This window comes from Rhinichthys klamathensis, unplaced genomic scaffold, assembly GCF_029890125.1.
Source record: "Rhinichthys klamathensis goyatoka isolate OS25496 unplaced genomic scaffold, OSU_Roscu_1.1 h1tg000079l_1, whole genome shotgun sequence".
Classification (NCBI taxonomy): Eukaryota; Metazoa; Chordata; class Actinopteri; order Cypriniformes; family Leuciscidae; genus Rhinichthys; species Rhinichthys klamathensis.
Genome location: NW_026606621.1, coordinates 4,217,700 through 4,233,282, shown reverse-complemented (window position 1 = coordinate 4,233,282; position 15,583 = coordinate 4,217,700). Strand labels below are relative to the sequence as shown.

General features: G+C 39.5%; 1 protein-coding gene across 1 annotated transcript; it reads left to right on the top strand.

The window, feature by feature from the left end:
- Positions 1-1,125: 1,125 nt before the first annotated feature.
- st3gal5 (ST3 beta-galactoside alpha-2,3-sialyltransferase 5) lies at positions 1,126-13,812 on the top strand. The gene is made up of 6 exons (XM_056251247.1): positions 1,126-1,253; positions 1,376-1,496; positions 5,185-5,522; positions 12,033-12,219; positions 12,295-12,453; positions 13,293-13,812. Exons 1-6 carry the CDS (start codon positions 1,150-1,152, stop codon positions 13,548-13,550), a joined length of 1,167 nt encoding a protein of 388 aa, XP_056107222.1. The 5' UTR covers positions 1,126-1,149; the 3' UTR covers positions 13,551-13,812.
- The last annotated feature ends 1,771 nt before the right edge of the window (positions 13,813-15,583 follow it).

Genomic DNA, 15,583 nt, shown 5'->3' with positions numbered 1-15,583 from the left:
AAAGGGTTTATATATACCTATAGCATGTGAATGTATGTTTTTAAAACTAACAAAAAAAATGTGAATAAAAACTGATTTTACACTGTGTTCACACTTGTAGTTCGGTTCTCTTGGTTGTTTTGGTCTGGACCAAAAAAGAAAATGATACGTAGTCCTGATTCGTTTAGCGTTCACTCTATCAATTTTAAGACCGAACCTAAAGATACAAAAAAATATTTATATTGTGATTATATATAACAAAATGATTAGTTCACTTCAAAATGAAAATTCTGTCATCATTTACTCAACCTCAAGTTGTTTCAAACCTGTATGAGTTTCTTTTTTCTGCTGAACACAAAAAGAAGATATTTTGAAGAATGTTGGTAACCAGATAGTTGATGTACCCCATTGACTTCTGTAGGATTACATATTTATTAAAATGTTTAATTTAGATTTATAGTATATAAACTGAGGAAGTTTATTAGTGTGAATTTTGTAACTAAGGTAAATGTCACAAACCTGCCTTTTCCTGTCTGTCCAGAGCTCTCTATTGTAAGTTAAATGAGTCAGATTACTGAAACTCTCACCCTTTGTTCTAATGGCTCTCGGAGCCACTGTCCCAGTCATTGAATAGTCCTGCTGATTGGATTAGAATATTTACATTTGAATCACCCTGTTATGCTGATGAGATCTATGAACACAAAGTATTTTGCCCTTAGTTAGACTTGGCTAAGATTTTTGAACGAAACAGACTACAGCGATGCAACAGCAATAAAGTGAATCCTGCTTAGAAAAGATACACCGAGTCTCCTGGTCTTCGCTTCTGAGTCTCCTACACTTTAGAAAAAATAAGTTCACTACACTTCCATAGTAGGAACAAAAATACTGAATTGTGAGAATGTTTGTGATAATTTACTTAACCTTAACTTCTAACTTTAAATACAGTATGTCAATTGAATGTGCATTGTTTCCATGCAGAATGAGAGAATTATGTGAGAGTGTACTGCTGGTAAAGCAGATTGAGGAAGGTGTGAAATGCAAGTGGATCTGAAGCTTGAGACATTATGGGATATAGACAGCATTGAATGAAATGCGTCAGCACTGCTTTATTTGTGCTATTTAAAGTGATCAGTTTGTTTTTTTGTTCTGCTTTTAGGTGTCATCTGTCACATGTGGAAGCGAGGGCTTCTTGTTTTAGGCAGTAAAAGTAAGAAGAGGACTTGGTGGTCAGATGCCACCATGAGAGCTGTTAAACCGTGGCTTTTTCAACCAAGGTAAACAGTAGACATGATCATATTAAAATTTCTTCCTTATCTGTAAACAATTAAAACATGTTTAACATTAATGTAAAAATGTAATTTTACTAATTTTAAGTATCTGACCCTTTTTACATTAGCAAAAGGCTGCTTATTCTTCTTCTGAGCTTGGCATTGATTTCGCTGGGAATTATAAAACTGCCTCTCTTTCACACGGACCCAAAGCCTGTTGAAGTGCCAGTAGACCCCATCTACCAAGAGGTATATCTTTTTTTCATTTTACATCAGATTCAGGAAGTATCTACACCATTTCTGTGGTCCACCCAAATTAATTTAGCTTTGATGGGCTTAATCAAATCAAAAACTTTTCAATTCAAAATGACAAATCTAAATGCATAAATTTGTATTGTATTTGTAATTTTGTTCTTTGGAGAATTTTGTGATATTGATTCACAAATATAAATGGAGTAGTCTGGATTGCATTTGTGGTGCCAGATTTGGCTGCTGCCGCAGAAAAGTTTATTAAGGCCCGTCTGTATCAAACTTCTCAGAAATGCTCTTAAAAGGGTTAGTTCACCCAAAAATTAAAATTGTCATTAATTACTTACCCTCATGTCGCTCCAAACCCGTAAGACTTTCGTTCATCTTCAGAGCACAAATGAAAATGTTTTTGATGAAATCTTAAAGATTTCTGTCCCTTCATTGACCGCTACACAACTACCACTTTGATTTTTCAAAAAGTTCATAAAGAGATTGTAAAACTAATCCATATGAATTGAGTGGTTTAGTCCAAATTTTCAGAAGATACTTGATGTCAATGTCTTGTCATCATGTTTAGAAAGTTTGGTGTGCATTGTATGAATCCCCTAGGAGGAGGAGTTAAAAAATGCAGAGCCTGTTTATTAAGAAAATGCACATTCAAACTAAAATATCTGACTTCCTGTTGGTCGGAGCTAATGACTGTAAATCAGAATGTTGTCCGGCTCGATGAGAACAATATGTAGCGAGTTTGGTGACTGTAGGTAAAACTAATCTCCCCACTTTAGTCAAAAGGTGGCACTATAGAGCCCCTCCTACACGCCCATTTCTAAGGTTTTTCCCATGTCTATTGGCAGACAACTCTGATGTGTGTGTTGAGTTTTATGCAATTAAATTCGATTCTTAGCATCCTAAGAGTCTCAAAAGCATCCAAAAAGATTATTGAACTTTGATGCCGCTGCCATGTCAACAGTATTTAAGATATTAAGAATCCTTACGTTGGTCTACATCTGTCATGTCTTGACATTAGTCTGACAAAGTTAGAAACAAATCGGGTAAAAATAAGTGACTCACTTTCTGCTTGCAGTTGGTGGTACTATGATTTTTACACACCATAGTCACATCCATGTGATCAGTCTCCTTCAACGAACATACAGCTGAAGTTATAACACACTTCCTGTTTCCCTTTTCGTGCCTTAAAGTCGTTTCACGACTGGAGCCGTGATTGAGCAGGCCAGAAGAAATAGTGGAATGAAGCGACCTCAGAAGCTTCTGACTCCAAAGAGGAGGTGTCTGACGAGTTGTAACATGCGAGGGAAGCTTAGCGCAACGTGGCTCTAAACGAGGTGAACTGCAACAACTTGAGGTAATGAATGCAAATGTAGTCGGAGGTCGCCCCGGCCACCGTTAAAGCATGCCCTTTGTACATGGCACCTCAGTCAGTGTTAGTGGACTTAGTTCTAGGAGCGGTTGGCCTGGAGAAACGGAAGGTCTGATCACAGGCTGAGGATTTGGCGTCAGGCTGGGGTGATCTGTTGTCACACAGGGCGTCCCGCTCTGCCACGGTCACCTCGGGACTCGACCATGAAGCCAGTGCTGAAGCGGTCTTCATGTGGAGGAAGTCTACCATAGTCTACCATATGCCCCAGGAGCCTCTGAAAGTTCTTTCAGTGGGACCCTTTGTCTACTCGGACTACTCTCGTGCATGTTCATGAGTGCCTGGGGGACCTGAAGCAATGCCATGGCATGCAGAGAGGAAGTGGCTTGCCCACAAGCTTTGTAAGCCTTGCCCATGAGAACGGACGAGAACTTACAGGCCTTAGAGGGGTGACGAGAATCACCTCTCCATGAGGCAGCGGCCGTCGGACACAGTTGCATCGCGACAGACCGCTCCACTGGAGGGATAGCCTCGTAACCCTTCACCGCTCCCCCATCAAGGGAAGTGAGGGGGAGGAGCTACTTAGGTGTTTTCTGGCAGAGAAAGGTGCCGTCCATGCCCTCGTAAGCTCCTCATGCAATTCAGGAAAGAAAGGCACCGGGGCGGCGGGCTGAGAACCAGCCCGGCCCGCCCCGAGAAACCAATCATCCAACCAAGACCGCTTGGGACATGGTGGAGGGTTCCACGTGAGCCCTACCGCCTCGGCGGCCTTTTTCATCATAGCTGTCATCTCTGGATCTGGCTCGGGCAACGCTGGTCTCCCAGAGGGAGGCAGCACAGCCGAGTCGTCATTTCTAGAGCTCAGCTCCCCTCCCGATGCTGCGATAGACATACTGTTCTCTGAAACGGCTGGTTGGTCCACTACAGAGGGACCAGCACGTTCAACGGGGAGCTCCACCGGTTGCGGTGTGAAAGAGTGAGGGATCAACGGGGCTTTGCCGGGCAGATTACCCCTCACTATAATCCTCAGATCACCCAGCTCGGACGGCACCCCAGCCCTCTTCTGGGAAGGTAGCCCTGAAGAAAGACTAAGGCGGGGCCCAGAGGCGGGGACTGCACGTACGCTCAACACCAAGATGGTCATATTCCCGTAATGGGAACATGCCTCATCCACGAGAGCTGCCTCAGCGTGCTGTAAGCCCAAACACGCGATACAGCTCTCGTGACCGTCAGAGGGGGACAGAGCCTTACCACACCCAGAAACGCACGGATGGAATGGCATCTTGAGAAAGACGCACTCACACCCGTGTTGCTCTTTAGGAACGGGATCGTCACCAGTGCCGGAGCACACAGGGAATGATCGCGGCAACTCTGAATCAGCGAACTGAAACAGTGAAGCACTCACTTCTCGCCCTCTAACCAACCGTCAAACACACAAACAAATAGAAATTTGAAGGGTTTTTACCATATAAACTTTCCTTGTCTATTTGTTGAAGTGGAATACACTTTAAAATTCCCAGGACCGGAACAAAAAATTCCTTCACTGTTAATCGACTGAGGAAACAGTCGATTCAACTTTATTTGTTTAGCACTTTTCACAATTATACATTGTTTTGAAGCAGCTTTACAGAAATTCATACTGCTTGTGTTTTAATGTTTATAATACCTAAAATGCCTTAAAGGTGCAGTGTGTGTAAATTTTTGCGGCATCTAGTGGTGAGGTTGCGAATTGCAACCAACAGAAGTTACTGTGGAGACCGCAGAGAGTAGCCAGTAAAGCAATGAGGTTTCTTTACAAAGATAATAATTAAATAAATATAATTTCTTAATTTAAGTAAAACGATATGTTATTGCAAATTTTATTGTAACTTGTTCATCATTGTGTTAGTGTTTTATCCACTAACTTTAGCTAGCTTCTTTGCATGAAGAACAACATAGTGACGAAACGTGCTCTGTTTTTAACCCCCGGCCAGTTTCTCCGTTTAGGGCTACTGTAGAAACATGGCACTAAATGTCCATTTCAACGTAAGGCCATTTACATTAGCTACAAAAGAAGATATTTTGAAGAATGTCGGTAACCGAGCAGTTGATGGGCCCCATTGACATCCATAGTAGGAAAAAAAATACTATGGAAATCAATGGGGTACATCAACTGTTTGGTTTCCGACATTCTTCAAAATATCTTCTTTTGTGTTCAGCAGAGGAAAGAAATTCATACAGGTTAGAAACAACTTGAGTGGTGGTTAGTAAATGATGACATAATTTTCATTTTGTAAGTGAACTATTCCTTTAAGGACTGTTTTTCACTTACAGCGCATCCATTCCTATGTCAGAGAGATACTGGCCAAAGAATGCAGACCTTCTTTTGCCCGACAGAGAATGAAAGCTGAACATTACAGCTCCACACCAGTGGTAGAGCCCTTTTTGGACAAGAACACTCATTTAAATGAACAAATATTCCAGTATCCCCCACCGTTTGGTTTCATGAATATGAAGAACAAGCTTCAGGAAATCTTGAACCTCCTACCAGCCTCTTCTGAATCGAGACATGGAGTGCGAGATTGTCATCGATGTGTAGTGATTGGAAATGGAGGGATACTGAAAGGATTAGGACTTGGACCTCTTCTTAATCAGTTCGATATCATCATCAGGTGAGAGCCTGCTCCTATTAATTTGTGTGATTTTAGCTAAAGGACCTCTAGGGCTGGACGATATAGTTAAACTTTTGATAATGTTATAATAATAATGCTAATATATATATATATATATATATATATATATATATATATATACTCACCGGCCACTTTATTAGGTACACCTGTCCAACTGCTCGTTAACACTTAATTTCTAAGCAGCCAATCACATGGCGGCAACTCAGTGCATTTAGGCATGTAGACATGGTCAAGACAATCTCCTGCAGTTCAAACGGAGCATCAGTATGGGGAAGAAAGTTGATTTGAGTGACTTTGAACGTGGCATGATTGTTGGTGCCAGAAGGGCTGGTCTGAGTATTTCAGAAACTGCTAATCTACTGGGATTTTCACGCACAACCATCTCTAGGGTTTACAGAGAATGGTCCGAAAAAGAAAAAACATCCAGTGAGCGGCAGTTCTGTGGGCGGAAATGCCTTGTTGATGCCAGAGGTCAGAGGAGAATGGCCAGACTGGTTCGAGCTGATAGAAGGGCAACAGTGACTGAAATAACCACTCGTTACAACCGAGGTATGCAGCAAAGCATTTGTGAAGCCACAACACGCACAACCTTGAGGCGGATGGGCTACAACAGCAGAAGACTCCACCGGGTACCACTCATCTCCACTACAAATAGGAAAAAGAGGCTACAATTTGCAAGAGCTCACCAAAATTGAACAGTTGAAGACTGGAAAAATGTTGCCTGGTCTGATGAGTCTCGATTTCTGTTGAGACATTCAGATGTTAGAGTCAGAATTTGGCGTAAACAGAATGAGAACATGGAACCATCATGCCTTGTTACCACTGTGCAGGCTGGTGGTGGTGGTGTAATGGTGTGGGGGATGTTTTCCTGGCACACTTTAGGCCCCTTAGTGCCAATTGGGCATCGTTTAAATGCCACGGCCTACCTGAGCATTGTTTCTGACCATGTCCATCCCTTTATGGCCACCATGTACCCATCCTCTGATGGCTACTTCCACCATGTCACAAAGCTCTAATCATTTCAAATTGGTTTCTTGAACATGACAATGAGTTCACTGTACTAAAATGGCCTCCACAGTCACCAGATCTCAACCCAATAGAGCATCTTTGGGATGTGGTGGAACGGGAGATTCGCATCATGGATGTGCAGCCGACAAATCTGCGGCAACTGTGTGATGCCATCATGTCAATATGGACCAAACTCCCTGAGGAATGCTTCCAGCACCTTGTTGAATCTATGCCACGAAGAATTGAGGCAGTTCTGAAGGCAAAAGGGGGTCCAACCCGTTACTAGCATGGGGTACCTAATAAAGTGGCCGGTGAGTGTGTATATATATATATATATATATATATATATATATATATATAAATGAAGTTATATAACTAGCAAATAAAAAAATAGAATTTTGTGCATACGAAAGTTTTAAAAAACAGCAGAGAAGTGATATGTACATTTATTGCTTTATCGGTAACACTTTATTTTACAGTGTCCTTGTTACATATGTAACATGCACTTACCATAGTAATAACAGTAAATTATGCATAATTACATGCAATTAACCCTCAGCCTAATCCTAATCCTACCCTGACCCTATAGTACTCTCTCTCCTCTCTCCACGTGTGTTGTGAGCGCACTGGCACTGTTGTACTGTGGCTGCCGTCGCTTCATCCAAGTGGATGCTACACACTGGTGGTGGAGGAGAGATTCCCTGATATGATTGTAAAGCGCTTTGGGTGTACAGTTGTACATATGAAAAGTGCTATATAAATGCCTCATTCATTTATTCATAGTAAGTACATGTAGTTACTTAATATTACTCAATGATTTCCATTACACGAGAGTAGATGTTAAAACTTCATGCTGATTTGTACTCGGCTTTCGCCAAGATAAGAACTAAGACGTAGCTTTACAGTAAACTATGCTTCTCCATCCATTTACGCTTCTTTCCATACGGTGGTGTGACTCCCCTTCTGTCTGGCGTTAACGGCTGCAGTGTACTTGGCGCGTCAGCCAGTGGTGTAGTCTACGTGATACGCAGGTATACGCCGTATACCCACTAGAAAATTTCAAGGATTTCCGTATACCCACTAGGAAAGGCCAAGGATCTCCGTATACCCACTTAAAAAAGCGCGAGTATTCGTAACAACATCGTTTTGTGACAGAACTTTCATTCATAAATTCACCCCGCCGTCTGTGTTTGCGCAGCGGATCGAATCGCGGAATCCAGTCACAAATGTAACTTAGCCTAACTTACTGTAAAGCGGAACGTCACGCAATTTGGCCATTTTTGAAAGAATAAATCAAAAGTAGGGATGTACAACGAATCAAATCTCGATATGTACTAGTGTGTAAACTAGTGTACTAGTGTGTAAAGCTCAAAAAGACTGCTATAGAAATAAACTCTGCATGTTCTGCGTTTTTCTGTGAATGAGCGCTCAAAGTGTGCTCTACTAGCTACACACTGAAGCGCGCGTGACACTCATGGTGTTTTCAGCGTCTATGAGGAGGACATGCACACATTTGAATTTTGAACTTCATCGCAGACCTTTTATGAGAGTCACTTCACAAGAATTTTACCATTTCATTTGATAAAACAATCGTCATTCATTCGTATCATATACACTCACAAACTTTAAAGTCTTCATGACAACCTGTCAAAATAGAAGTTTTGTATAACGAAGAAAATATAACAGAAATATATTACTATTGCACAGTAGAGTATACTTCAAGTAGGCCTAATAATAATAATAATAATAGTTTATTAAAACACACAGAAGCTCAAATGTCTTTAATTTACAACCCACCATAATAAAAGTTTGTAGAGAGATAGAAAGTAGCTCGAAGGAATTATTAAGAAATTGCATAGTAAGATATAGCCTAATTTTTAAAATAATAATAATAATCAAATCTATTAAAACATAATTTTAAAGGAATATCACACAAGTTTTCACACGGGGGGGGGGGGGGGGGGTAATATCACAGTATACTCACTACAAAAAACTAGACTACACCACTGGCGTCAGCACACGCGACGCTGCAACTACAGGACCAGCACGACAACCGTCTGGATTGAGCCGGTTAGGGTTATACTTAAATATATAATTACACTATAACAATGACACCTTAAAATAAAGTGTAACCGTGTCAAGTGAAGTGAACTATATTAGTGGAGTAAAGTAGGGAATAGTGATTGAGGGTATAGGGAGCAATTTCAAACACAGCCCAGTTGTACAATCGTTATTGCAGTGCATTGTGAGATTGAATGAGTGCATTCTAACGTCCACTATGGTATAGGCGGATCTTTTGTGACGTCATTGTTTATGTTTGTCGCGTTGCATCATGGGAATCGTGTGGCAGGAAACACCGCTAGATACCTGTAATTTGATTGTTTTGCACGTTTGGAGGAGGATGTAGAGAAGAGGATGGTTCACTCTTGCTGTGTGGTCGATTGTACGGCTCGTTGGGGGCCTGATAAAAAGTTTTTTCAAATTCCCTTCGAAAAGGATCGTGAAAAACGAAAGAAATGGTTGCGTGCATTGTGCAACTAGGCGATTGAACCTGGACGCTCCGAAGAAAGCCTGGATTCCTGCAGCTTCTGATCGAGTTTGTGAGGCTCATTTTGTTCATGGTAAGTCTTAGTGACTATGTATTTATAGAAGATTGAAAAGATAAAAAAAAAAAAAAAAAAAAAAAAAAAAGTCGCAGTGATTATTTCGTCGTTCTCTTTGGCGATCACCCACGGGAGATGCGAATCACGCTGTGACTCTGCTTGGCCAGGTCTAACCTCTGCTTTTAGCACGATCACTGCTTTCTGTTTGGCAGAAAAGATCGGCCCAACTTTTCGAGAAACAAAATAATCATTGGCCTCCAGACTTTTGAAAGCCTTTAATCTTTCATGAGTGAAGGGTCCAGGGGTTTCTATTAAATAAGAATAAATGTCTCCCCAGCAGATTGGTGGCCAAGACACAGGCGAGTCGGACCAACGTTTTTTGTCATCCCAGATCTCATATGGGCTTTGAATAACTTCGATTTTGTCACCAATACAAATTTTGAGCTTCTCTCCAAACCTCCTCCGGTCTTCAGATGTTAAAGTGCTTATATATTGTGGATTTCGCCCGCTAACTCTCTTGAAAGTGCTCTTCGCGTCTTTACAGCCCGCCATACTGTTTGTTTTGTTGCCACACAACCACTCGCGCATGCGTACAAAGATGTCAACAAAGATCCTCCTATTGGACACCACTACAATTGGCTGTCCCTTCAAAAAGTGCCTTGTTCAAGGATATATATATAAGGGGCGATTTCGGACACAGCCAAAGGGTTTTTTAATGGGTTTTGGTTGAATGCTTGAAATAAGGTCTGTGGGGAATGTGGTAGATTTTTCCCCTACCCACCTGACTTAAGTTTACCTGGGGTGTCTCCAGTCGACACCCAAGCGTCTACAGTCGACAATTAAAAAAAATATTTATTTTTAAAATAAGTTTTTTAAATTATATTCCGCTTATTCGCAGAATTATTTATCCCTTCCGAGTAGCAATGTGAACCGGAACTATTTTGACAACATTTTATCTGTACAGAGGTAAAGGGAAGGAAGGAGGTCTTCACAGGGGAGAGACTAGTTGACACTTCAGGACTGCGTTGTCGTCGTGTCCAGGCGCAAGTCCTGCATCAGATCTGGATACGGCCTGGATCCAGCAGACTGCGGTCAACCTTGGGATAGACAGAGAGACTAATATTAGCATAGACGCCATTCTTCGTATGATGTAATGAGTACATCAGGATTTATGGGAAGTGTTCCTGGTTCCGGCTGATCTATGCAGCCTAACATTGAATTATAGAAGTCTTATGTGTATGCTAGGTCGAAGAGATGTGTTTTTAGTCTAGATTTGAACTGACAGAGTGTGTCTGCTTCCCGGACAATGTTAGAAAGACTGTTCCAAAATTTTGGTGCTAAATAGGAAAATGATCTACCGCCAGCAGTCGATTTTGATCTTCTAGGTATTACCAACTGGCCGGAATTTTGAGATTGCAATAGACGTGAAGGACTTTAATGCTTTAAAAGTTCGCTCAAGTACTGGGGAGCTAAACCATTTAGTGCTTTGTAAGTAATCAGCAATATTTTAAAATTTATACGATGTCTTGTGTTGACAGAACCGGGCTAATATGGTCATACTTCCTGGTTCTAGTAAGAACTCTAGCTGCTGCGTTTTGGACCAGTTGTAGTTTGTTTATTAAGCGTGCAGGGCAACCCCCCATAATAGCATTACAATAATCTAGGCTTGATGTCATGAACGCATGAACAAATTGTTCCGTATTTGTCATTGAGACCATATGACATAATTTAGATATATTTTTAAGATGGAAAAATGCCGTTTCACTGTCCAAAGCCACACCTCCTCAAATACATGAACGCGAACAGACCAGAAGCGAGATGAGCAGAGACAACGTTATAGGATTATATCATGTGTCATTCACCAGTGAGAAAACTTTACAGTACAGTGAGTAACAGTACTACAATAACCAACGTAAACAACTGTTTGCCTGCCATTCTTGGTCTGTCTGCACAGCGTATGTCAACGCGATAGGGAACACATTTCATTTGGACCGAATGCGATGATTGAACGAACATTTTATGCTCCTACGCTTTCCATAGACGATATATATTTATAAAAATACATTTAGACCACTTAACATAGGGATTGCTATCAGGATATGAGGAGACTTTCAACCAGCATAACAAAAATCTTTCTGTAGAGAATCACTATTGCACCTTTAAAATAAAAGTGGCTTGTGTTATTGTGTAGGCCTAGGAGCTGTTTCATAACGAAAATAAGCCCATAGCACCATCTAGCGTCCAAGTTGTATGCTTTTAAGTATCTTGTTATTGGAAAATGTATGTATCTTCCTAAATAACATAACTTAAAATACACAATTACATTTCATAACTGAAAAGGTGTATAGTGAGATCTTTGACTTGTTCATTATAGTGTTATTAAGCTTTGTTAAACTGGTTAAAACAAATACACTGACCAAATATTCTTATTTGACATCTGTAATTATTATAAAAAATATGTCTGAAATACGACTAAAAGGGACTAAAGAGATGGATGTGAAGATGTGAAATGAACAGTCTGAGAACTTTATCTTATTAGATAAAAACTTATGCAGACATTTCCAGTTTTAAAAGTTAATAAATCACGATATATTTTATTGTAATATTCAGCATATGGAAAAATTTGTAAAATCGCAATAATATTGTTATAATATATTGTTTGCATTGTATAGAATCATGATAATATCGTATCGTTGTGCCTTTGGTTATTCCCACTCCTAGTAGCCACTGCAAGCGGCTTCATGTGCATTTTTTTTTATTACTTGTATTTCTCATAGTTTTTTCAATTCCTGTCTTCTAACCCATTTAGGAGTTTTACACTTGCCAAATGTTTAGTTGTAAATATTTAAAAGAGCAGAGGAACTTTGTTTCTATGCAGACTGAACAGTGGTCCTGTCCAAGATTTCAGTGCAGATGTTGGGAACCGCACCTCCATCAGGATGAGTTACCCTGAAAGCTGCCCTAAGGTTTGGGAAGATATGGATTCAGATCTCAAATATGTGGCTGTGATCTATAAATCTGTGGACTTCCACTGGCTTCGTGCGATGATCACCAAGACATCCATTGTGAGTACTTGTTTAGATGATTGCCATTTTAAGTCTTGCTCAATACAGTCTGAACATCAAGTTTGAATTTTTCAGTCGCTGTGGGACTGGCTGTTTTTCTGGCAGAATGTGCCAGGGAGTGTTCCAATCAAGGCCTCCCAGTTCCGTCTCCTGAATCCGGAGATTATTAGGGTGACGTCCTCGGATCTACTTCACTATCCCGATCCTAGAGAACGGCTCTGGGGCTGGGACCAGGTGAGTTCCTTTTCATTTGTTTTATAGGAGAAAAAAAATGGATATACTCTACCAGTCAAAAGTTTTGGATCGGTAAGATTTTTAATGTTTTCAAAAGTCTTTTCTGCTCACCAAGGCTGCATTTATTTGATTAGAAATCAGAAATCATTCTACTATGTGGATTTGATGTTCAAAAAACATTCATTATTATTATTATCAATTTTGAAAAAAAATCAGGATTCTTTGATAAATAAAGTTCAAAAGAACCGCATTTATTTGAAATAGAATCTTTTGTAACATTATAAATGTCTTTACTGTAACTGTTGATCAATTGAATTCATCCTTGATGAATAAAAGTATTGATTTATTTTATTTATTTCGCACAAAAAATTAAAAAATATATAGATATTACTGACCCCAAACTTTTGAACGGTAGTGTTTAATGTTACAAAAGCTTTCTATTTCAGATAAATGCTGTTCTTTTGAACTTTCTATTCATCAAAGAATCCTGAAAAAAAAATGTAAATAACTGTTTTCAACATTGATAATAAAGAGAAATGTTTCTTGATGATATTAGAATGATTTCTGAAGAATCATGTGACACTGAAGACTGGAGGAATGATGCTGAAAAATCCAGCTTTGGTTAAAGGAATAAATTACACTATACTATATATTCACATAGAAAACAGCTGTTTAAAATTGTAATAATATTTCACAATATTACTGAGTTTTTTATCAAATAAATGCAGCCTTGGTGAGCAGAAGAGACTTCTTTTTAAAACATAAAAAATCTTACCGATCTAAAACTTTTGCCTGGTAATGTATATCATATATATTTAATTTTCCTGTTCCCTCTCTAGAATGTCCCTACTTTAGGAGTCTCTGCTCTCAACCTGGCAACCTACTTATGTGATGAGGTGAGTTTAGCAGGCTTTGGCTATAATCTGAGCCAGAAAGAGGTTCCTCTTCATTACTATGACGACAAACCCATGACATCCATGTTAAAGGAAGCCATGCACAATGTACAGACCGAGACTGTTTTCCTCAAACGCCTGGTAACTTCAGGCAGTATTACTGACCTCACAGGTGGGATACACTGCAGCTTCTGTTCAAGCTAAATGTCTTCTCTACCACCAAACACCTTTGTGGGCCAAGCTATCACAGTAGGGCATGTGTGTAAGAATTCATGCAAGTGGACGTACTACTGAGTGTTTTAGTAACCTTAAAGCTGTGAGACTGTTTTAGGTGAAACTTTTAATTTCCATTTTTAGTCTTTTGTTTTAAAAAAAAGATGCATTGCCAAAATATATTTTGTTGTTAATTTAAAGCAGTTTGTTGGTTAACCAAAGCCTGTTTTTTATTTATTTTATTTATTGATTCTGATTAAAATTTGTCACTGTAATAACTGTACTCTTCCAACAGATGGAGCAGTTGTAAAGAAATACACACAAATACACATAACGGCCTAGTAAATGTCTAGCCTAGTAAAGAGTGACCTCACATGAAGGATATAGCAAAGATGAATGTAGTTTCTCTTTCAGTGTAGAGTCATCAGACTCTACACTACACACTACATGTGACAAGTGAGAAATATTGATTTCTGAAATGTCTTGATTGTTGAAATCCTGATATTAGTTTTATTTTTTTCTGGCTCCTGCCACTATTTTAAGGCTCTGAAATGAGCTGAAAGAATAACTCTTAAGGACTGCATTAGTTGGCATGCATGGTTTTTAGTCTTCCTGGAAGTATTGGTCTTTTATTGGTATTATAATAATAGTAATAATTACACACACACACACACACACAATAATTTATATGTGGCTTTTTATTTGACATGAAGGTGATGGATGAGCTACAAATGAGGGATCTTTCTCTCAAACTAGAGACCCTGATGTGCATGTTATTTTGTTGTGCATCTGGGCTGGTTAAACATTCCTTTTGCCATTAATTGTAATAATCCAGTGAGATTTTCGTATGCACAAGCAGGTTGGTGTCTTCAAGTGTTTTGGAGACGTTGCCGCAGTTCTTCTGGATTTAGTGTCAGTGTTTTTCTGTTTCTTCATGTAATCCCAGACAGACTTGATGACTGTGAGATCAGATCATATCAGACTCCTTCTGCATAGAAAAATCTCACTGGATTATAACGATTAATGGCAAAAGGGAATGTTTGGAAATGTAAACTGATATTTCCTACTCGCACATTACAGCAAAATAAATAAATAACTGGCTTTTTTTGTTGGTGAAAATAATAATGTACCTAAGACTTTTGCACAGTACTGTATATATAGAGTGACTTCTCTATATATTCAGTCAAAATCCATATTAAGACAAGGCACATTGTTAATTCTTCTCTCATGTTGCTTGTAATGATTGAAACAAATTATGTATTATTTTTCATGCTGTTTTATTATTGCAATAAATACTAAATAAAATATTTTGTTTTATTCATTTTCATTGTAGGTAGCTACAGGGTAGCCTGTGGGGGAAGACAAAAGGGTATGTTGTTGGTCACCAGCGTGTCACTGTGCATTTTGGATAATCTGTTGAGGCATAATCCACTGTTGTGACACATCAGATACTGTTTCTGGGTCTGTTTTAAGAGAGAATACTCTCCTAAGAGCAGTTTATGAGCATTGTATTTATAGCTCATATTTAAGCTAAGCTTTTAAAAACGACTGAGATTTGGGTATAAAGATAAATCTTTCAGTAGTACAACAAGAAGGTTTCATTTCGATGCATCTGTTTATCTCCTTGCCTAGACAGCAACTTTTCCAAGTAGGTTATGAATGGGTGTGAGAGGTCAGTTAAACTACTTCCCCTCTCATAGAAAATGGCTAGCGATAATGACCATATTCTTTTTCTCCATTTAAATCATTTGTTTGTTGAAAACTGGTTTTAACAACATGGCCAGCCCTCACCCTAACCGGGATGGGAGAAATCCTGAAGCACACTATATGTATGTGCCTGCATGACTGGGTTCAGTGATCTTACGTATATAGAAAAAAGAGGGGGCCAAGCATTGACCCCTGAGCTACCCCAGCTGATGTGAGTTACACACCGCAGCTGATGCGAGTTACACACCCTTTAGGACAGGCTCGAGCCCAGGTTTAGCATGAGGATGGACGTCTCCTGATGCAGCTCTCACCAAATG

Bases quoted from the DNA above. Each gene is read 5' to 3' on its own strand.
- st3gal5 (XM_056251247.1), top strand. From the start codon at position 1,150: ATGTGGAAGCGAGGGCTTCTTGTTTTAGGCAGTAAAAGTAAGAAGAGG. The intron at 1,497-5,184 runs GTATATCTTTTT...TTTCACTTACAG, and splicing joins TAGACCCCATCTACCAAGAG to CGCATCCATTCCTATGTCAG. The intron at 5,523-12,032 runs GTGAGAGCCTGC...GTTTCTATGCAG, and splicing joins CAGTTCGATATCATCATCAG to ACTGAACAGTGGTCCTGTCC.